The sequence below is a fragment of the Haemaphysalis longicornis genome, unplaced genomic scaffold (genome assembly GCF_048455015.1).
Source record: "Haemaphysalis longicornis isolate Haplotype H1 unplaced genomic scaffold, Haemaphysalis longicornis Haplotype H1 scaffold_25, whole genome shotgun sequence".
Taxonomy (NCBI): Eukaryota; Metazoa; Arthropoda; class Arachnida; order Ixodida; family Ixodidae; genus Haemaphysalis; species Haemaphysalis longicornis.
The window spans coordinates 3,448,479-3,469,938 of record NW_027526314.1 but is presented as its reverse complement, the minus strand read 5'-3'; the positions used below and the strand labels follow the sequence as shown (position 1 = coordinate 3,469,938).

Here is a 21,460-nt window from a genome sequence, read left to right as displayed (position 1 = left end):
CAGGTTTATGCGCCGCAAAGCGTTAGCAATTAGAGTTTGCACAAACATGTGCCACAAGCTTCCGGACGATTTCAAAGAGAAAGTGGAACGTTGTCTTTCGTAAAAAAAGAAATCGAAGATCATGGCATCACTGACAGCCATATTATTAAGTCCATCACAATCAAAACTACGCGCCACGAAAAAGCGCATTTCACCGTGGTGCTTGCTTGCTGCGCTGATGGGAAGAAGCTTCCGCCAGTGATAATTTTCAAAAGGAAGACCATGCCAAAAGATGACTTCCCGCCCGGCGTTGTGATAGAAACAAACGTGGAAGGGTGAATGGACGAGGAGATGATGGGCAGGTTGCTCGAAAAGTGCTTTTCTAGGCGGCCAGGCGGCTTTTAATGTTAAAAAGGGCGTTCTTGTCATGGATAGCATGCGGGCGCACATTTCTGAGGCTTAAACGCGTAAAGGCAAAGAACTGCACCACTGCAATCATACCAGGTGGAATGACCAAAATTCTACAGCCTCTGGACATTGCAATGAACCGCAGTTTTAAAGATGTTTTGTGGCGCCTGTGGGAGGCATGGATGACTGAAGAGGAGCACAGCTACACAGCAACAGGACGCATGAGGTGCGCTTCATTTGGCGAAGCTGCAAAGTAGGTCTGCGATGCCTGGAGTGCGGTTTCGGAGACCATGATAACTGCAGGGTTCCGCAGGGTTCCGCAAGGCACGCCTGCTAGCTTCGTCAGCGTCTGAGCTCGACGAGAGCAGTGACAGCAGCGACTCCGAAGAGGATGCCTCAGCGGTGCTATTTTCAGAACTTGCGGAACTCTTTCAGAGTGCGTCTGAAGGCTTTGAGTAGTTAATAAATCATGTCTCCTGCAATTATGCGGGATGTTTCGTAATGCGTGGTTGTGAAATTCTTTCCCTGCAAATGTGCTTGATAAGTGTTGCAGACGCCAGTGCTCCGAGGCATTAATTGGCAAGTACGAAATTTTGCGATGTTCATGCAACAGTATGTATAAAGTTTCGCTGCAGCAAGGCAGTGAACATAGGTGCGTCTTATATTCTTATATACTACTTTTTACTCTGGAAGTTGCGAAAAGGGGGGGGGGGGGGGGGGGGTGCGTCTTATACAACGGTGCGTCCTATAGACCGAAAAATACAATACTTTTAAAATTTTATTTGCAGTCTTATGAGCTTCATATGATGAATCCAAGTCCTATTTATTTATTTGTACATACTTGCGGCTATGGCAGGAGTGAGTATTTAACAGGACAATTGAAATAGCAATAAAACAGAGCAATACAACAGAAAGCACAATAAGCACAGATCACGAAGGGCAGGTACAAAGTTTTCCAGCGGAAGGGAACCTATATCGCCAGGCAATCCGTTCCAGTTTACAGCAGACGAGGTGCCTCTTATAAACTGAAGCGACAGTGGCATAACGCGTAATAGCATAACAGGAGCAAATTGGCCCAATGGATTCTTAAGGGGCCACACTAGTTTTAAACCAAAAATGTTTATTTTTACAGTCATGATGATAAAAATTGGAGGACATGTGTAGTTTTTCATTCGGATTGTAGACATCAAATTTGTTTTTGCGTAAAACGACTACAATCACATTTATTCAAACTTTTATATTTGATTTTTTGACAGCCTTTGTAAAAAAACTGCTGGAGAGATGCAGCTGAACAAGGTACCAATTAACTGTAGACAAATCAAGGAGTGCAATAAGACTAACAGTATCATTCCATCTGGTCTTTAGCAGAAGTTACAACATTTGAAGTTTGGGCTTGGAAAGTGGGAACTAGAGAAACCGGTTTTGCCTTCCAGGTTCAAACTTCAGTCTTAACTTCTGCTACAGACCAGATAGAATGATACTGTTAGTCTTATTGCACTCCTTCATTTGTCCACAGTTCACTGGTTCCTTGTTCAGCTGCATCCCTCTAGCAGTTCTTTCACAAAAGCTGTCAAAAAATAAATATTAAAATCCGTATAAATTAAGTTTTTTACGCAAAAACAAACTTTATATCTACAATCAGAATGAAAAACTGCACATGTCCTCCAATTTTTACCATCATGACTGTTAAAATAAACATTTTTGGTTTAAGACCAGTGTGCCCAGAAGCACAAATCAAAAAATAAAAATTGTAAGACAACTTAATAAAAAATATCCATCATATACACCTCCAAAAAACAGTCTAGAGAAAACCCTGAAGGCTGATGGAAATAGAATGAAGAAATCGTGAAAACGGGCAATTGTGGAACTTCCTGCCTTTGCACAGAAGTGCATAAATTGTGTTAAACTAGTATAAATGGGGTGAACGGAACTTTGAAACAAAATATACAGACATTTGAAAATATACAGAAATTTTTACAGTACTCTCACAAAATAAAACCCACTGGTCTGACTGAGCTTTCTGCACGTGCAGGTATACTGTATAAGCAAAAATCATCAGACCATGATTAGCTGTTTTTCACTTGCGATATCTACGCTGATAAGTTTACAAAGTTGTGGTGTCTGAATGTACCACAGTTGCTTTTTGTCGGAGTTGCATGCTTATGATTTTCTAAGCCTTCCTTAAAAAGCCGCGGAAAAGAAAGCTATTGTGAGATGCATTCCAGCCAACAAAAATCTTGTGGCTGAACAATACATAAAATTGTATGTATACGCAACAGATGTTTATGCAAGTCTCCACCCATGTAAAAAATGTTAGGTGAGGACGTAAGAAGCTTCTTAGAGGCTTCTGTGTATATCGCCACATAAACAAATTTTAAAAAGAAAGAAAAGCGACGTGAACCCGCAGCAGAGAGCGCCAAACCGGACTGCACTTCCTTCGGGTACGGTCACTAGAATATTCGCAGTGTCTAGGGTTACGTCCGACGGAACCCAAAACCGAAAACTAGGGTTACGTCCGACGTAACTTTAAGCCAGTTTCTAGAGTTACGTCCGACGTAACCCAAAATTGAAAACTAGGGTTACGTCCGACGGAACTTTAGGCCCGTTTATAGAGTTACGTCCGACGGAACCCAAAATTGAAAACTAGAGTTACGTCCGACGGAACTTTAAGCTGGTTTTAGAGTTACGTCTGACGGAACCCCAAATTGAAAACTAAAGTTACGTCCGACGGAACTTTAGGCCAATGTTTTGAGTTACGTCCGGCATAACGTAAAGCACAAAAAATTTACAGCTCTTGAAGACTCTTGAACCAATTTACATGGTTCAAGAGTAATTAATAGGGTTGGGTGTCAGTTAATATCTCAACCCGATTAATTGGCATCGATTAATTCGATTATGCATGGATTATTCGGTTGTGTGGTTTTTTTTTTTAGAAAAAAAATGACCAAAAATAATTATGTAGTAGTACATATCAGATCAATATGCTCATACACTTGTTCAGACACATTCCGGATGAGGTAAATACGTCATCATCACGGCGCATGATGCGGACGCGACGCTTATCAGCTCGTTCGTCACTCACATTTTTTTACATTGTTATCGGGTTGATCGGGACCCGTTTGCGCCGCGCTCGGAAGGGCGAGGAGGCGCGTACGTGGCGAAGGCAGGCCCGCGGAACTAATCCTCCTACCGCGACGAATACACAAGTGCCCAGACGGGTCCCGGTCAACCCGGTAACCCATACACGACGGAACAGACGGACTGTAGCAGTCCGTCTGTTCCGTCGTGTACGTAGTTACCGTGTTGACCGGGACCCGACTGCGCCTGCGCGCGCGGAAAGGTTAGGAGGCGCACCCCGCCGTGACGAATGCGCGGACATGGCGAAGGCCGGCCCCCGGAACTATTCCCCCTACCGCGACAAATGCACAAGTGCCCAGACGGGTCCCGGTCAACGCGGTAAGTACGTACACGGCGGAACAGACGGACTGCTAAAACTCTTTAATATTTCATTGACAACTCTTAGACTGTATACCTCTCAACTCGTGTATTTTCATGCCACAGGCCAAAATTTCAAATAACTGATTTATTGTAGGGTTTAACGCGCCGACGCAACGCAGGCGATGAGGCGCGCCGTAGTGGAGGGCTCCGGAATAATTTTGACCACCTGGGGATCTTTAACGTGCGCCTAAATCTCGTACACACGGGCGTTTTTGCTTTTCGCCTCCATCAGAAAAGCGGCCGCTGCGGCTGGGAATCGAACCCGCGACCTCGTGCTCAGCAGCGCAACGCCTTAGTTACTGAGCCACCGCGGCGGGTAAAATTTCAAATAAGAACTACAAATATACACGGTACAAAAAACCCATTGTATGAACTATTTCTGTATTAAGAAAAGCACGATTAATCGGTGCCATCGGCACTCACGGCGGGTGCTGATGTTCCTGATTCTAGAAAAGTGTGAGTGACGAACGAGCTGACAAGCGTGTCGCCCGCATCATGAGTCGTGATGATGACGTACTTACCTCATCTGGAATGTGTCTGAACAAGCATGTGAGCATGTTGATCAATAACTATTTTTGGTCTTTTTTCTGCCAAACCAATACAACATCTATGCATAATCGCATTAATCGATGCCGATTAATCGGGGTAAAATATTAACCGACGCCCAGCCTAATTAATTACATGTGTTAAAAGACTGTTGACACAAGCAAATTCGTTCTCGGCACAAACTGCAGACCCTACAAACTGGCACTGCGCCCAGGGCAAGACATTCTATTTTTGTTAATTCCTGCCTTCTCCTTTCCTTGCATGTGTTGGATATGGAAAGAAGTCTACAAGGTCTAGTACAGACAATTTTTGAATTATTTAATTGAAAAATCCATCAACCCAGCTGGGATTCGAACCCACAGCGCTGCATCGTACATCGTACGTCGTGTATCGTACAAGTGACAGATTGCACCTATGGAGTGTCATGGTATTTGGTGCCGTTAGCTGTAATTTTTTTTAATGCTTTACGTTCGCCGGACGTAACTCAAAACATTGGCCTTAAGTTCCGTCGGACGTAACTCTAGAAACCAGCTTAAAGTTCCGTCGGACGTAACTCTAGAAACGGGCCTAAAGTTCCGTCGGACGTAACTTTAGTTTTCAATTTTGGGTTACGTCACGTAACTCTAGAAACTGGCTTAAAGTTACGTCGGACGTAACCCTAGTTTTCAATTCTGGGTTCCGTCGGACGTAACTCTAGAAACTGGCTTAAAGTTCCGTCGGACGTAACTCTAGTTTTCAATTTTGGGTTCCGTCGGACGTAACTCTAGACACTGCGTAGAATATTTAAGGAACTGTACCTTGTGTGATCGCTGCCTAAATTTGTACTCACAGGCCTCATATTTATTTATTTATTTATTTATTTATTTAAATACCTTATTAAGAGCCCAGAGGGCATTACATAAGGGGGGATACATACAGGAGGTTACTAAAGCATCAGTAAAACATGTCAGGGAGTAATACTAGTAATCAAACTGACGAATAGCACAAGCACCGTTGCTAATAACACAGTAAGTAATAAACACAGTAAGCAGTCCGCCATAACAGGAAACATATTTCAAAAAATAGCAATAAACATTCTCTACGCATGCATTACACATCAATTGTCAGTGGTGGCTACAAATTATTTTCAACTTCTAAATAAGTAAGTACTGAAGATTGGAAAAGGGAGGGTTCAGTAATAGCGACGATGTTTGAGGGCAGTGCGTTCCACTCGTTTATGGATAACAGTAGAGGTGAAAATTGATATTTCTTAGTGTGTGAGGGTATAGGATTGTGCATGATCTACGCGATCAGAAACGTAGGGAGCCGGGTGAATGAATGATCGGGAAAATGATGAGTCACTATGATATAAACTATGGAAAAAACAAAGGCGGAACAACTTTCTGCGCGTGGAAAGCAATGGAAGGTTCAGAGAATGCTTAAGAAATGTTACACTTTCGTGGCGAGAATGACAGGAGGTGATAAACCGAGCTGCTTTATTTTGCACCGATTCTAGCATATCAGATAATATTGCCGTATGTGGATGCCAGATGGTTGACGCATACTCTAGTGAAGGCCTTATCAGAGATTGGTATGCGTGAAGTTTAGTTTCCGAGTTTGCGCACCTCAGGCGGCGTTTCAAAAGCCCGAGTTTTTTTAATGATTTGCTGGTGATGTATTCGACGTGACTGTTCCAGGTTAAATCAGAACTAAAGAAAATTCGGAGGTATTTTGTCGATGAAACGGTCTCAATTACGGTGTTGTTGACTATGTATTTGTCGGATGCTGAGGGGTTGGCTATGGAAGTAAATCTAATGTGTTTGGTCTTTTCAGCGTTGATGTGCATCTGCCACAAGTTGCACCACTCTGTTAGTTTGAACAAATCTGATTGTAGGATTCTAATGTCATTCGGTTCGGTAATCTCCTTATATGTAACGCAGTCATCTGCGAATAAGCGTAGGGAAGAAACAATATTAGATCCAGTGTCTTTAATTTAAACTAAAAATAATAACGGTCCGAGCACGGAGCCCTGGGGGACTCCAGACTTTACCATGCACTTTCTGGAAATTATGTTGTTAAGTTTTACTGACTGCGACCGGTTACAGAGGAACTCTTGAATCCATTGGGTTGTTTTCTGATCAAGCTGGAGGTGGCGGACTTTGGTTAGTAATCGGTTATGTTGGACGCGATCAAAAGCCTTTGAAAGGTCGATAAAAATAGCATCTGTTGGAGCAGAGTTATGCATGGATTTGTGCAAGTCTGTCAACAATTCGAATAGTTGGGTGTTGAAAGAGCGTTTTTCCCGAAAACCATGTTGATTTTGGATGAGAATGTTGTTTCTGTTCAAATGAGAAATAATTTTGGAGTAAATAATATGTTCTAATAGCTTGCAAGAAATACAGGTTAGAGAGATTGGACGGTAGTTGTTGGGACATGACTTTTGGCCGGATTTGAATATGGGTTTAACAAAGGCATATTTCCAGTCTTCCGGTACACATCCCGTGTCAAGCGATTGCTGAAAAATAAGCGACAATAAGTACGCTGATGTGTGGCAGGTTAATTTTAGGAGTTTGGCACTAATGCCGTCGGGCCCCGGGCTAGTCTTACGAGGAAGTCGTTGTATAGCTCGTGCAACACCATTTTCAGTTATTGTAATTGATGAAAAAAGGTCGTGAATGCTAGGTTGTGACAGTGCCAGTGAATCGAGAGGAAGTTCTTCCGTGAACACCGACGCAAAATGCTCGTTGAAGCATTCAGCGCTTTCCTCTAGTGACAGCTGCTTTGCCTTGATCACTCAGTAGAGTTGACTCAGAAAGGTCGGCTGCAGGGTTCACCACTCGCCAGAATTTCTGGGGGTCAGTTTTTAAAAGGTTAGGTAAAGTGCAGTTAAAATATTTATCCTTTGCCTCTTTTATTGAGGCGTCAGCTTGTTTTGAAAGATTTTTATAGTTAAGCCAATCTTCCGGATCATTAGTTCTTGTAGCCTTTTTAAAAGCTCGTTTCTTCCTATTTAAGCATCTTTTTACATCGTGTGTGAACCACGGGTCGTTTGTTTTAGTGCTGATTGTTAGTTTTGGGACGCAGCATTCTTCTATTTTTTTTAGTGTGTCACGGAATTGAAGCCAATTTTCGTTGGCAGTGCGTTGTTCAAAACTTGACTCAAATATGGGTATAAAGTTATCTAGCATACGGTTCATCTTATTGATGTCAGCACATGCGTAATTCAATAACTGCTTGGTTACCTTTGATTTGTCGGCACGTGGTAGAGATAGTGAACAGTGGACAACTCTATGGTCGCTAATTTCTTCAAGCACGTGGGTAAAAGCTTTCTGAGAATTGTTTGTGAACAGCAAATCTAAAATGTTATCGCCACGTGTGGGTTCTGTTACTAACTGGGTCATGAGATGGACGTGTGTCAAATGTAGAAAACGCAAGCATTCGTGACGGTGCGAGCTGTTACTGCTGACAGAAGAAGACGACCAATCTATGCCAGGGTAGTTGAAGTCGCCGCCCAGAACAAGAACAGAATTTGGATAATGGTTGTGTACATACTCAAGTGAATCATTCAACAAGTCGACAAACTCTGGACCGCTATCGGGGGGTCGGTAGCAGGCACCGATAATGACAGTGATGTGAGCTGACTGCGCAGTAACCCAAATTACTTCGATGGACGAGTCGTAGGCGATAACTGACGGTTGGAGTTCTTGTTTAACAGCTATGATTACTCCTCCTCCTTTAGATACCGATCTATTTTTGCGGAAAATTGTAAACTGTGCAGGAAAGTTAAGTTCAGAGTTCGAAATGTCGGCTGACAGCCACGTTTCCGTACCGATCAAAATGTCGGTGGAACATGTGTACAAAAGAGAATTTAGGTTGTCTAGCTTATTTAGAATGCTTCTGAAATTTATTAGGAGCAACGTTACTGCGGTGGAGTTCTGATTAGAAGAGGCAGATTGTCAATCGGCGGGAGGTTCGTGTGATGAGGCTACATTAGAGGAACTGTCTAGGGGTTTCATCGGGTGGGGAGGGAATTCCTGTCTGGTAGTTACTTCGACAACGCTATCGGTGACAAAATTGTATCGAAAAACGCGGTCCCAAATGTACAAACAGTTGAAGCGAAGCGAATAACGCTCGTTTCCTTTGCGCTTAAGCTTTGCAAAATCCCTCAACCGTTTACGGGCCATCTGCACCTTCGGCGAAAAATCTTCGTCAATCCAAACCTTGGGCTAATAAGTCCTTTAGTTTCGGGGCATTGCGCAAGACCTCCGTTTTGGACTATAATCCAAACGCAATCCATTGCGCAAGACCTCCGTTTTGGACTATTGGAATATAATATTTGATTATAATCGGTCGATCAAAATCCGGGCGCCGCTTACCGACGCGATGGGCGCGTTCGATGTCACCAACTTCTACCTCAAGGTGCGCGGAAAAAAATTCTTTAACAATTTTTTCTGTTTCCTCGTAGTCCTCTTTGTCGGTCTCGGGGAGGCCTTTAATGATGAGGTTGTTCCTCCTCATCCTGTTATTCATGTCGTCGACTACATCAACAAGATCTTCAATAACTTTTGATATGCTTGATTTTACTTCACGAACTGAATCGCCTACATCTTCGCACTTTGACTCAATTTGCGACAATTTTCGCAGACATGTCTCAATTTCATGAATCTTAGTATTAATGCTTGCGATGTCTTGTTTTATTTCTGTCAGTGTAGCTGTAGTTTCTCCATGAAAATCTTTCATCAAAGCTAGAACGTCATCGATCTTAGGACCAGGGTTTGCTTCCACGTCGCCAGCGCAGAGTAGGAGCAGAGAAAGGCATGTGCTTACCAACAAAACGCATGGTCTTGGGCTAACAAAGCGCCATTGAAGCGAGCTCTAGGGTAACCTGTGTGCTCACGACAAGACACAAATGACCCGATCCGTGCCCGATATGTAGACACGTCTACACCCATATCAGTGCTCAGGATACAAAACACAACTAGGGATAGTGGGGATCAGCGGCCAACAGTATGCAAAAAATACAGTTTAAAAAAAAAGGGCAAGGCTAAATGCCTACCTAGAACAATCAAAACGACGACTTAGCCATGGCTGCTGCAGGCCGCAAATCCCAAGGAAAAGCTGTGGGCAGCGTCTTTATGTAGTGTCCGGTGGCGCTACATTCGTTGTGACGTCAGCGGGAGGATGACGTCATTCTTGGACGGTGACAGCGCAGAAAGGATGAAGCACAGTGCCAATCTTCGGTGACGGTGTGCGACCAAGCAGCAAAAAGGAGCACGAGGCAGGAACCTAGAACAATCAAAACGACGACTTATACCCCTGCTACACTGGGGTCCAAATGTCATTTGAACCAAATGTCATTTGACTCAAATTGGTTGCTTCAAATGGCATTCAGAATCCGCCGTGCTACACTACAATTTCGATGGCATTTGAAAGCTTTCACAACTGTTCGCTGTGCTGTAGTGGCGCTGTTGTTGCCCCGTTCCGTTTTCGTACACTAATACAACAATCAAACTTAGGAGCAGTCCGAGGCAGTAAAATGATATCAAATTAGAAGAGACACCAGTTTTGACTCTAAATATGGCTGTCTTGCGTTGTTTTTGTTTGTGTTTTTTGCAACTGACCCACTGGTTTTGAGAGTATGAAAATTAATTATGTTGATTTCGTATTTTAAGTAAATAAACAGTGAACAAAGTTTGACAAACAACAATATTTTGTTTGTTTTACGTACGGAAGTATTATATTTTTTATTGCCGATCGAAGACGCTGCGTCCGAGAGTGCTGGAAATGGCATTTGAAATCTTAAATGTCTCTCTCGGTGCTCATTTGGCTCAAATGTCATTTGAGCCAAATGGCATTTAAAAACCTAGTGTAGCAGCACAACTTGGCATTTGAGCCAAATGACATTTGGTTCAAATGACATTTAGACCCCAGTGTAGCAGGGGTATTAGCCATGGCTGCTGCAGGCCGCAAATCCCCTATTACGTTAGCAATAATAATTATTGCTTATTGTCTTGACCCTGTAATTTTAAAGCTGGCTGCTGGACTTAAGCTGCAAAAAGGTTGTTTTATAGCTTGCACCAAACTGCTGCCAAATACTTGTTGCATACATGGCGAGCATTGCAGTGCCTCAAAAGACGCGGCCACGCCCCCTCTTCAACTTGCGCTATCTCTCTGGCCGATTGAGATGGCCGGAGCAACACTTACCCAAGTGATCTGGCCCAGTCGTCATGGTCAATATGCACTGTACCACTTGTCCAATAAATCCTCTGGTTCGTCCGGGCTCTGTGGAGCCTGTCGTCACTTTGTTGGCGAGTCGAACCAGTTGTGGCGCCCTTCTGGGACGTCGTGTACTCTTGGGGGTTTTGGGGGTTGCTGCTGCCTACCGTACTACGCTTGCTAGTCGAACTTTCAGCACTGTAGCTACAACCTGTATGCCCACATTGGCATGCAAAAGCTATGGTAAGCTGTGCGTGCAGCTTCTCTGCAAGTGCGTATTCAGATCTCTTGCACATGTCCAGTAGTAAAGAGCCGGCAGTGCCCAATGTTTTGCTTTTCCTGCAGACAGGGACCGAGTATCCTGTTGCGCGGCAAGTGCCGCTTTCCCTCCCCGCTGCCCAGAGGGCGCCTCCTGTCCAGGACAACCGCCCAGCTGAGAGCTACCAGAACGCAGGCCAGGGCAACCTGGAGGTGGGGGCCCCTTTCTCTTTGATGCCATTGGATGAGCCGATACTTACTCACTCCGACAAGGTGGCATGCGTGCGGAGCCAAAGTAACGTCTCTTTGCACAGTGAAAAGCAACGCAGTTGCAAAATGTATACCAGTGTCGTATGCATTGCCTCAGCACACACATTGAAAACAGGCAAAAGTGCGGTCAAGTCTTCGCCAGACAACAGTGCGGCAGAGGCTACCTTTGTCCGCCTTCCAAATTTCCCCTTCGTTTCCTGGATGGGATTTTAGCGTGGAACTATTGTAGGCATTGTTCGTGGTTGTTTTCTGAAGTTGCCTTAGTTGTAGCTGTTCTTCCAGCAAGCTGGCTTCACCCTACCGGTTCAGCAGTTTAGCAGTCCTCTTTTCTTCAGCTGGGCTTCGCTGTTATCAGTGGCCATTCAGTTGGCGTCATCCTGCTGATTTTCTTGTGGTTGGCACAAATGAAGCACAAGCATTCTAATACAACTTTGTGGTGCTGGATAGGTTGCAAAATGCTATTGCTACCGGACCTTTGGCTCTTGTAAGGAATTGTTTTCTGAAAATTCGATCAGAACGAATATTTCGGCCAATGGTTTTTTTTTTTTTTGAGTGGGTAGAGCCAGGACACAGGGTAAAATAATCTTTCAGAACAAATTCGAGCTTTTAAGCGGGGATAAGGATGACATGAACAGGTTAAGTCACAACTGAATGGTAATCGAAGTCTGCAGTAACCGTAGGCAAAGCAGAATGTAGGAAAAAAATTTGCTGAACTAAGTCAGAAAATGTTCCCATTGTGAAATCTATATCCATTGAATTCGAAATAAATTGAATAGGTGGAGCTCTAAAAATTTATTAACAGAAGAAAAGGTAACATTTGTACTGTAACTTGGCAATGATTGTGTAAGCTAATTGCATTCATATGCATGATTGAGGAAACTCTGAGGAGTGGAGAAAGCAACCAAAAAGGTAGGTATGAGCTAACAGACATCCTGCACTGATATACAGTGTACTAGAAGAAACAGGTGTGTCTTTCGGGGCCGATTGGAGGGGTCTAGCTCTGTTCTGCTGAAAAACTGTTGTAGGCATGCGCCCCTGGCGGCCGCAGCTTACCTGTTGGCTTCAGAAGTTTTGTTTGTTAAACTAATCCTTATTGATTACCTTAGTCTTATTTCTTCATTGTGTGGCATAGTTTTATAAAGCCCTTCAAATAACTGTTGAGTTTGATTTTGAAACTTTTAGGTGGCACTGGCTGCAACAGGAGTTCTTTGAGGAACGCCTGCACTCTGTACATTTTCATTGCAAAAGGGACCGGTGCTCTCAATTGGTTTGTCTGCCAAACGATACACATATGTACCTTCTAGTGCACTGTAACTGAGAGACAAAAGGGTGACACTCAGCATAGATGAAACGATAAATGTATACTCTGCCAACCAGCAGAACTGTTCATAGGGGAACGGACCTTTTTCCAGTAGCGCGCTGTGTATGCACTACTCTTGTGCCCAGCGGCTGATCTTCCATTATTGGGGGGGGGGAATGTAAACAAAACAGCGCGTGATTGGATTAGCCAGTTGTGAGCGCCGAGCCAGCTAAGTGCTGCTCCGTTGAGCTCTGAAAACGGCTGACAGGTATGGCTGCCATCGGAAAGTTCCCGCGCCACCGAAACCATGCGTAGCGCCTGGGACAGCTTCGTCAACTGTGCAGAGCAGGCGAAAAAGAGGGGGCGTGTTCTTCTTTAATCCCCCAAGTGGTGTTCGGGCTGCCACCACTAGAGGGCTACACTACTGGAAAAGGGTCCATTGCTTATGGAGCACTTTTGAAACACTCACAAGGCCATGCCATCACAAAGCGAGGGCCACGCATGGGACACCCATGTGTCGAGTGTCGCATTCGAGAGCCGGTCTGTGCAGGGGGCTAAGTGTGTTGGGGTTGTCGCCACCCTTTCACTTCGTGGAGAGGCCGCACAATGCTTGCTGAGAAAAGTCACCACCTTGTCCTTCAGTTCTAGTTGCACAGTGCGGCAACCACGAAATGAGGTCTTCCAAGCGTTGCATACCGAGAGCTGCCCCTTAAAGGGGTCATGAAGAGATTTTCAAAAAAATGGTGTTGTGTGTTCGCTTATAACCATGGAACCTTGATAAACAAACAATGCATACCCATTTCTTTACCCGATATCGGCAAATAGAAAAACAAATGCAGTTATGGTTTCACCGAGGCTTTCCTCCTCAACTCGTGAAGTGACGTTTCAGTAAGTCAGTAAGAAGCCAATCATAGTTCTCCCTCGTCTGCACAATGTCGGCATAGAGCGGGCTTGCAAAGGGTCAGATAAAGCTACAACATCGGCGCCATGATGAAACTCGCCCTGCAAACTGGATGGGAGGTGAGATGTCTTATATATGATACGACTGATCAGCATGTTCGAACTTTCAGACAACAATGCGGGCGAGTGGCGCAGGCAGAAGTAACCACTTTTAATCTAAACTGGGCATTCGTAAACTGTTTACGCTGTTTCACACTAGTCTAAACTGTCGTTTTGCTAGGCGATATTCTCGCACAAGTTTGCCGACGTCTGTCTCACGTAGCCTGTAAATGTGAGTTGCACGAACGTGAAACTTCACACCTGACGAGATAAATGACCGTTTATCGAAGGAACTTCGAGTAGTCGGAACTTAAAACCCATCCATCATTTACTCATCAAGCGCAAAAATAACTAGCAAGAAGCAGCGATACAGGGCCGACTCCCACCGTCACGCAGTTCGATTGCTTTCCTGTTTCTTGCAATAAACAATGCTGTTAACGCTGTTTCGTTGACTGTATAGCTCCCCTTTGGCTTACTGCAGAAGTGTTCAACAGTAAGTTGGCGGTTAAAGCTCTGGGTTGATTAAAATTTATGAAAACACGACAGAGTTCTGGGTTACAAATTTAAAGACGCTTTTATGCAGCAGTTTTTTGCTGCGCGCGCTTCGCACGTCGATAGTGTAGTGGATAAAGTGTCCGACTAGGCTGGCCGTAACATTGGGCTGACCCGGAGGCCGCAAGTTCGAATCGCACACCGGGCACCTTTTTTTTCCTTTCTTTTTGTTTTCTTTTTTTTTTTTTTTTTTTATCGGTTTTGTGTCATTTCATACAAAAAAGGTAAGATTTCGAGAAGAATTCGGCAAAACAATGTGAAATTCAGCAGGGAAACTGGCTACAAACTGTACAAGCAGCCAGTAGGTCTGAGTCCTGCTGCAATGGTTGCCAGACAATAGTCACGACACCGCTCACGTGGATACAAAACTGTAGGGATGGGCGAATATTCGGTATTGTCGAATATTCGATCGAATAGCTCTCTATTCGTTATTCGCTTCGATCCAAATGCAGGTATTCGATATTTTCGAATTATTCGATGCTCCCGAATAGGCAGCTAAAAGCCAAGCTTTTCGGCCAAGCTTTCCTAGAGTTACCCCAGGCTTGGCTCAAGACCCACCGACGCGGACATTTCTATTATCAGTGCCGGCACTGCCGAGTTGCTGCCTTGCCTAGAGGTTCGAAGAAGCTCTCGGCCACCAGCACACTTTAGGTTAAAAAAAAAAAGGCGGCACTGAAACGACACCGCTTCGAACATCGCGGCACCAAGCCAGCAGACTTGTACAGGCCGCCATTTTGAATAGGCATGCCGCCATTTTGAATAGGCTCGCACAGCGCGGCAGTACGCCGCACTAAGCGAGCCTATTCAAAATGGCGGCCAGCCACTTGCGCTTTGCTTGGCTACGGCCAAGGATACTAGTGGCTACAATACTTCTTTTTTTAGCGGAGCTTCTAGGCGGCGCTTAACTCTGCGAGTTTCTAGGCGGCGCTTAAACTTGTGAATGAGCAGCCGGAGGAAACTGCTGCACCTAGAGCATGTGGTGCAACAGGCATTTCTTCATGAAAACTTGTGAATACAGCAAAGGACAGCTGTGTGTAAGATTTTGCAATAAATGTTCAACTGGTAATAGTTTTACACAATGCTGTGCCTACGTGAGTTCTAATTATTAGAAAAAATTGTGTACATTAGTCAGGTCACAAGTTGCTCATTTGTCTTTGTGATTTGCAATGTGTACTATTCGAACTATTCGATTCGAAATTATTCGACCAAATCACTATTCGATTCGAATTCGCTTCGAACCTCAAAATCTATATTCGCCCATCCCTACAAAACTGTTTTTGGCAGCGAATAAAGGATGCATTATTTTTAAAATATCGGGTTTGCAGCTTTGCAGAACGCTTTGAACTCTTGAATGCACTTGTCGTGACGTCACTGCTAGTTCCGCTGCTGACCGACGACGTGCGCACGGTCGCTTGCGATGCGCCTCAAGAGAATTTCAAAGGCGCCTCCTAAATTCTAGAACCAATAAATTATGAAAATATTTGGGATTTCTGTTCTTAAAAGGTCGTTCAAGCAGACAAAATTAAGCAAAGACTAATGCATTTTCTCTTCACAACCGCTTTAAGCTTACGCCAATAGTGTGAACTCTTTTTGGTTATATGGAAATGGTGGTAGTTGGACGTGTTACCATTGGCTTGGGCATACTATATGATGTTTCTTTTGAATGCTGTGGTTAACTGGCACCAAGTACCTGAACATATCTTGAGCGAGAAGAAATTATCACAAACACTCACTGACAGAGAGAGAAGCAACAGAAAAAAAAATGGCGGCAAGCCGAATTGATGTCAGTGGCAATGGTGCTTTTGTGGCTTGGATGGGCTCTACGGGATGCCTGGTTGCCAGATGACAAATGTACGTTATGCCAATGACCGGTATATAGGTCGAGAGGTGACTTTTTAGCAAATTTTTTTATAAAAAATCTCGACCTGTATTCCAACTTAGTATGGTATGTGGAGGCCTAGAGAAGTCTGCCGCCCAGAAAAGGTTGGTATCTGAAATCAAAAAGCTATGGGACAAGGGGTTGAACTAGAGCACTGCACGGGCCCAGGCCGGCCCGAAAGCCCGGGCCGGACCCGGTCTGCGGGCCGGGCCGGGCCGCCCGAAGTCGATTATCGGCGGGCCCGGGCCGGGCCCGGGCTCGGGCTCGACGCCACGGGCCCGGGCCGGGCTCGGGCTTGAATTCGTAGGCCCAGCCGTTGATAGTTTCGACGTGAAGTGTAGAAAAGAGCATAAAAATGAATATTCTGAGTTTACTTTTACGCGCTTCTTGTTGTTAGTTGTACACATTGTTTTAAAAAAGTGTTTTGCTAGGGCTGATAGTCACTATACTGTAATTTTAGTGACGTTTCAGGTACTGCATCAAGATTTTATATTTTGGTGTTTAACTAATCAAAGATACGGTTACAAGGAATGCCCTAGCGGGGAAGGAATTAAGCCACCCTGGAGCTGTGCACCTATGCCTATGTACGTGTGTTTTAGATGTCGAACCAATCTAAATGCAGCTGCCGTGGCTGGAAAACAAAGTCGCGTGCTAGAGAAGCGCCACCGCTTAACAACCACTGCAGGAAAAATATTTCAACGCACGCACATACTCGTGGATTCAAATGGGGAGCAAGAAAATTCATTAATACCAACTTGTGACCAAGACAGCCACGTGAAGTTGCCAAGAGTTTGGTCGTCAAAGGTGATGGTGTCTCTCGTGTAAGAATATGAGCTATTATTACGCCGATGTGGCGGGAACTGCAGACGGTGTAAGCTTAACTATGTGCACTTTTAAACCCTTGTTTTTTGTGTTTCAATTCATGTCGTGCTTGTACAGACTAGATGCTCCGTCTGATTTCCGGCTACGAAGACAGTCGACCAAATATGTGAAGAAAGCTGGAAAAGCACAGAAGAACGTGCGCACCAAATTTTCTTCAGCGTCTAAGACCAGGCCTGATCACACACATGCGGGCCCTCCCTAGGCTAAAAAAAAATGACCCGGCCCGGGCCGGGCGTGGGCTTGCGACGACGGGCCCGGGCCGGGCCCAGGCTAGGCTCACTTATGAATATCCGGGCTCGGTGTTTCGGGCCCGGGTTGGGCTCGGGCTTCACAAAGCGGGCTCGGGCCGGGCTCGGGCCTTAAAATCAGGCCCGTGCAGTGCTCTAGGTTAAACCTTCATTCCGAAATGACTTTATAGGTATTGCAGTACAATGCAGAGCTGTACACATCCTTGTTGGTTCTTGCGGGAGCCGCTTTAGAATTTTACTCATACCTTTTTGAAAGGCAAATTAAATTGGCCAGTCAAATGGGTAATATATAGGTAATTTGCACAGTTGTAGTTCAGTGGCTAAGACATTGCAGTACTTGAAAAAAATTTTAGGTTCAATTTCTAGTAAAAGCGGCTGATTAGACGCCATGGTGAGTTCTCGTATTTGGGGTAGAGGGTGTGCCTCGGATAATGGCACCCTTGTACCGGGTTCGATTCCCCCCAGGCATACTTTATTTTTTTTTTATGCGTGGTTGTGGCAGCATTTTGTAACAGCTAACTTCGCGCCCACTTTACAGTTGACACGGTGAGAGCAGTTGGTCTTGATTTTGCACTCAACCGGCCGCTCCGCTACCGCTCACTATAGCCAAGGCCGACGTGTCCATCGCCAGAGTTCCGATCATGTGTAGTTCGTCATGGTGATTACTAATTAACGATTATTCTGGCTAGTCAATGAGTGGAAGCGGTTCGTTCGGCTGGGTAAATATCAAGAAAGACTGCTCTCGCTGCTTGTTGTGAAGCGGGCGTGGTACAGCTTGGTGGTTCGTTTGACGGCCGATCATCTGTAATCATTGAGAGTGATTACCGTGTTACCGGAATCCAGAGTTCCCGTTTACCGCTGAAAACGGTAAAACACGTTTTAGTGCTCTGTTTGCGTGCGGTTTGCGTGTTCAGCTGCCGTGGTGCAGATAGCGACATCTGATGAATTAGTCTCAAAGCAAATGATGCATAATTTGGTTGCTCATATCTATTTGCATTCGTTTAAAGTAACTTGAATATTTCACTTTTCGGTTAGAGCATTCACGTTAACTGTAGTTGTTTTGAGAATACTGTAGCCATCACCTGTAGAGCTTCAAAAAGAAAACGTGTTGGTGGCGCCATCTACTGAGTAAAGTTAGAATCAAGGTAAAATAGAATTTGACCCCGCGCTAAATATTTAGGCAAGAAATGAGTAAAATATGTCGTAGTAATTACTCAATAATCTACAATACCTTGCTCAGCACTATTTTGGAGGCCTAAAAGCACTTTGCCAGCTCAGAAACTTATCGGAACTATTTGAGGCGGGCAAGGCTTAGCACGGGTAGGGACGGCCATTTTGCTCGCGCATCTGAGAAAAATGGTCGTTTGTCGCTTTCCTGAGCATTATTTAAAAAGAAACACGTAATAAGCAGCATCACATAAGATTACTTTTATCGGCTGTACCAAGCATAAAGCGCTGAGCGCACTGCGTTTGTTGTAATCAATACGCGACGGTACACTTCGTCTGCTCAGGAAACTCGCTGGCGACGGTAAAGTCTGTGCCGGTATGTTACCGTTCACGGTAACTCTCGTGCATGTGCAGTCGAATCCCGCAAACACGGTAAACGGTAATGTAAACACAGTAACACCATGCTAAAACTTTCCAATGAGCAGAAGTGGTTTGACCGGTTGGGTAAAAATCAACAAAACTCAAGAAAGGCAATTGGACTAACTCTAACTCCGTCAAACGGAACTCCAAGCCGCTACCTCGACCACACCCGCTCCACAACAAGCAGCGAGAGCAGTCCAGCTGAACGAACCGCTTCCGCTCATTGACTAGCCAGAATAACCGTTAATTAGTAATCACCATTATACTACAGATGATCGAAACTCTTGCGATGAATATGTCGGCCTTGGCTCCGGTAGCAGAGCAGCCGGTTGAGTGCAAAATCAAGACCGAATGCTCTCACCGCGTCAATTGTAAAATGGGCGCGAGGTTAGCTGTTACTAAACGCTGGCACAACCACGCAAAAAAAAATAAAATATAAAGTATGCCCGGGGGGAATCGAACTCGGTAAAGGGTGCCATTATCTGAGGCGCACCCTGTACACCAAATCTGAAGACTGAACATGGCATCTAATGAGCCGAATTCGCTTTTGTCTGGATGGAACTGTACAAATTAGGCGCCGGCTCCGTCTGGACGGAACGCTAAGCTCTCAGTTGTATTTCGTCTGGACGGAAGGATAACCCGCAGCGCTCTGTCCCGTCTGGACGGAACGCTAGCCATAGCCTATAAAGAAAGCGAAGCAGTGGAAATTAGTGTAGGTGTGTTGCTAGAGCATGCAAAAGTGTTTGTGTAGCTTCTTTGCAGGTGTGGACTTGCACACATTCGGTAGTAAAGAGCCAGCAGTGCCTCATGTCTTCCTTTTCCTTCAGAGGGATGTTGAGCTCGGTACTGCAGAGTGTCTCCAGTGCACCCGCCCTCTGCCCCGATATGGACATCCTGACCCGGACTCTTCGGTAGGGGCCCCTTTCTGTTTGCTGCAATTAAATCAGCGGATGTCCTAATTCCAGCAAAGTGGCATGCGTGCTAGCACTCCTGGGCCAAGACAACCCATCTATGCACAATGAAAAGGCAATCCTAAAGCCCAGTAGCTACATCGAACACCACAGGACCCCATGCCTTGCCCCAGCCCACACAGAGAAAAACAAACAAAAAGGCTGCCAAGTCTTGGCCTGGCAAAATTGTGCCCACCCTTTTTCTCCCTCCTTGCCACTATATTTACTGGCCGAAAACTTTGAAAGGTTTTAAAATGTATCTGAAAAAGGGCAGTACTTTTGTGAACCATCACTGCAGCCTCATGAAGACCACACGAGACTTCCCTTCAAACCGCGGAGGTCAGGCTAAGGTGAAGGTCTACTATTGGGGGTTTTTCGCGACTGGAGTAGACGCCAGTCTACACAAATCTTGACAAACCACTCTCTATGCCGAACAGCCCGAGGGCTGTGGGAAAATTGGGATTTTGCCACGCCGACAGTCACAAGCAGCCTCTGGCGGTTGCGATAGTTATTGCAGGTACGGCGTAGTGCTTTCCTGTGTAGGCTAACGTATGGGATAACGAAAACCCAGGATATCTCCTCTACAGAAAGCACTACCAGTCATACACTAGCCTCAGTGGAATCCAAAGACTGACGCACGGATTCGAGTACTCACGCACGGCAGACAGGCTCCAGCAATCAAAGTTGAGGCTTTATTGCTTGGCGAATACAGCTACATACTAGACATCACGACTGACGGGGAGTAGTGCTTCTTGCACTCGCTCAAACCACAGGAACCCCGACTCCGGTATCTGTTTTTACGGATGTTGGGAGAGGGCCTTCCCGGCGACCGGGTAAAGACTGAATCTCAGCGCAGAGTCCCCGTGGAGCCAACTGGGTTCTCAATCGTCGTGGCTGTGAGAGAAGGCAACTGACAGACACCCTTCGACTCCCCGTGGACTAGATGCCCGAACAAGGTTCAGTGGAAAGAGGGTTGCCAGTGGGAGACCAGTGAGGGTCCATCCTCTGGCGTCGAGCTCATTCACACGTGACAGGGAATCGTGGGTGCGACACGCCGCGCATGACCAGCGAGGAAGCTTGCACCTACATGACCATGTCACCGACCAAGATGACTGTCCCCACGATTGGCAAAGCCTACCGTATATTGCCGCGTATTAGTCGACTCCGAAAATAAGTCGACCACCCTAGTTTTCATTTCCGCCAACGCAAAAAAAAAAAATTCCCCCGCACCTCCCCGAAGGGAATCGTGCAGAAATGCGAACGCATTGGGTGCGCCGATGAGTGTGTTGCGAGTAATGGCGTAATTAATGACGAGAGTGTGAACGTAATCATTTATTCATCAGCACCTGTTTGTGTTATCGTTGTACCTGACGGCCACAATCACTGCCTTGTGATCGCTAAAGTGCACGGTCAAAGGGTCTTTGAGAAGCATACGCGCGTCACAGTTTCGCGTAAAGACCAGATCAATGCAACTCCCGTGAATGGTAGTGGGGCACGTGTCGAAGCCAGCAGAGAGGCAATGCATAGAGTGCCTGGTCTGCATGTACTCGACCAGCCACTCGCCACTCTTCTTGCGCACGTCAACGTTGAAGTCGCCAACCAAGACTGTGGGGTCAGAGGGTTTGGAGCGCACGCGCACACTTTCCATAGCCGCGTCCAGCTGCGCGGCAACGGCGTCTCGAGCGAGGTTGGGCACGAGGTACACGGTCACCACAAAGACTCCATCTCCAGTGTAGGCAAGGGTGTACAAGTCCTTGTACGGAGACGTGTCTCGAACGGGAGATGTGGCGACGGCGTGTGATATCAAGTTCCCATACACGTTAGACACGAGACTAACACCGCAGTACTCGCCGTCCTTGCCGCTTCGAGCAAACTAGTACAGCTCGCTTCAAGCGCATGCGTTCGGCAT

At 45.6% G+C, this 21,460-nt stretch overlaps 1 protein-coding gene across 1 annotated transcript in view; it reads left to right on the top strand.

The window, feature by feature from the left end:
• The window catches only part of LOC144172646 (uncharacterized), a 138,700-nt gene that overhangs the window by 39,104 nt on the left and 78,136 nt on the right, over nt 1-21,460 (top strand). The window contains exons 7-8 of the mRNA XM_077701288.1: nt 10,972-11,097; nt 19,429-19,512. Coding sequence (XP_077557414.1) covers nt 10,972-11,097; nt 19,429-19,512 — 210 coding nt within the window. The remainder of the gene's footprint in view (nt 1-10,971; nt 11,098-19,428; nt 19,513-21,460) is intronic.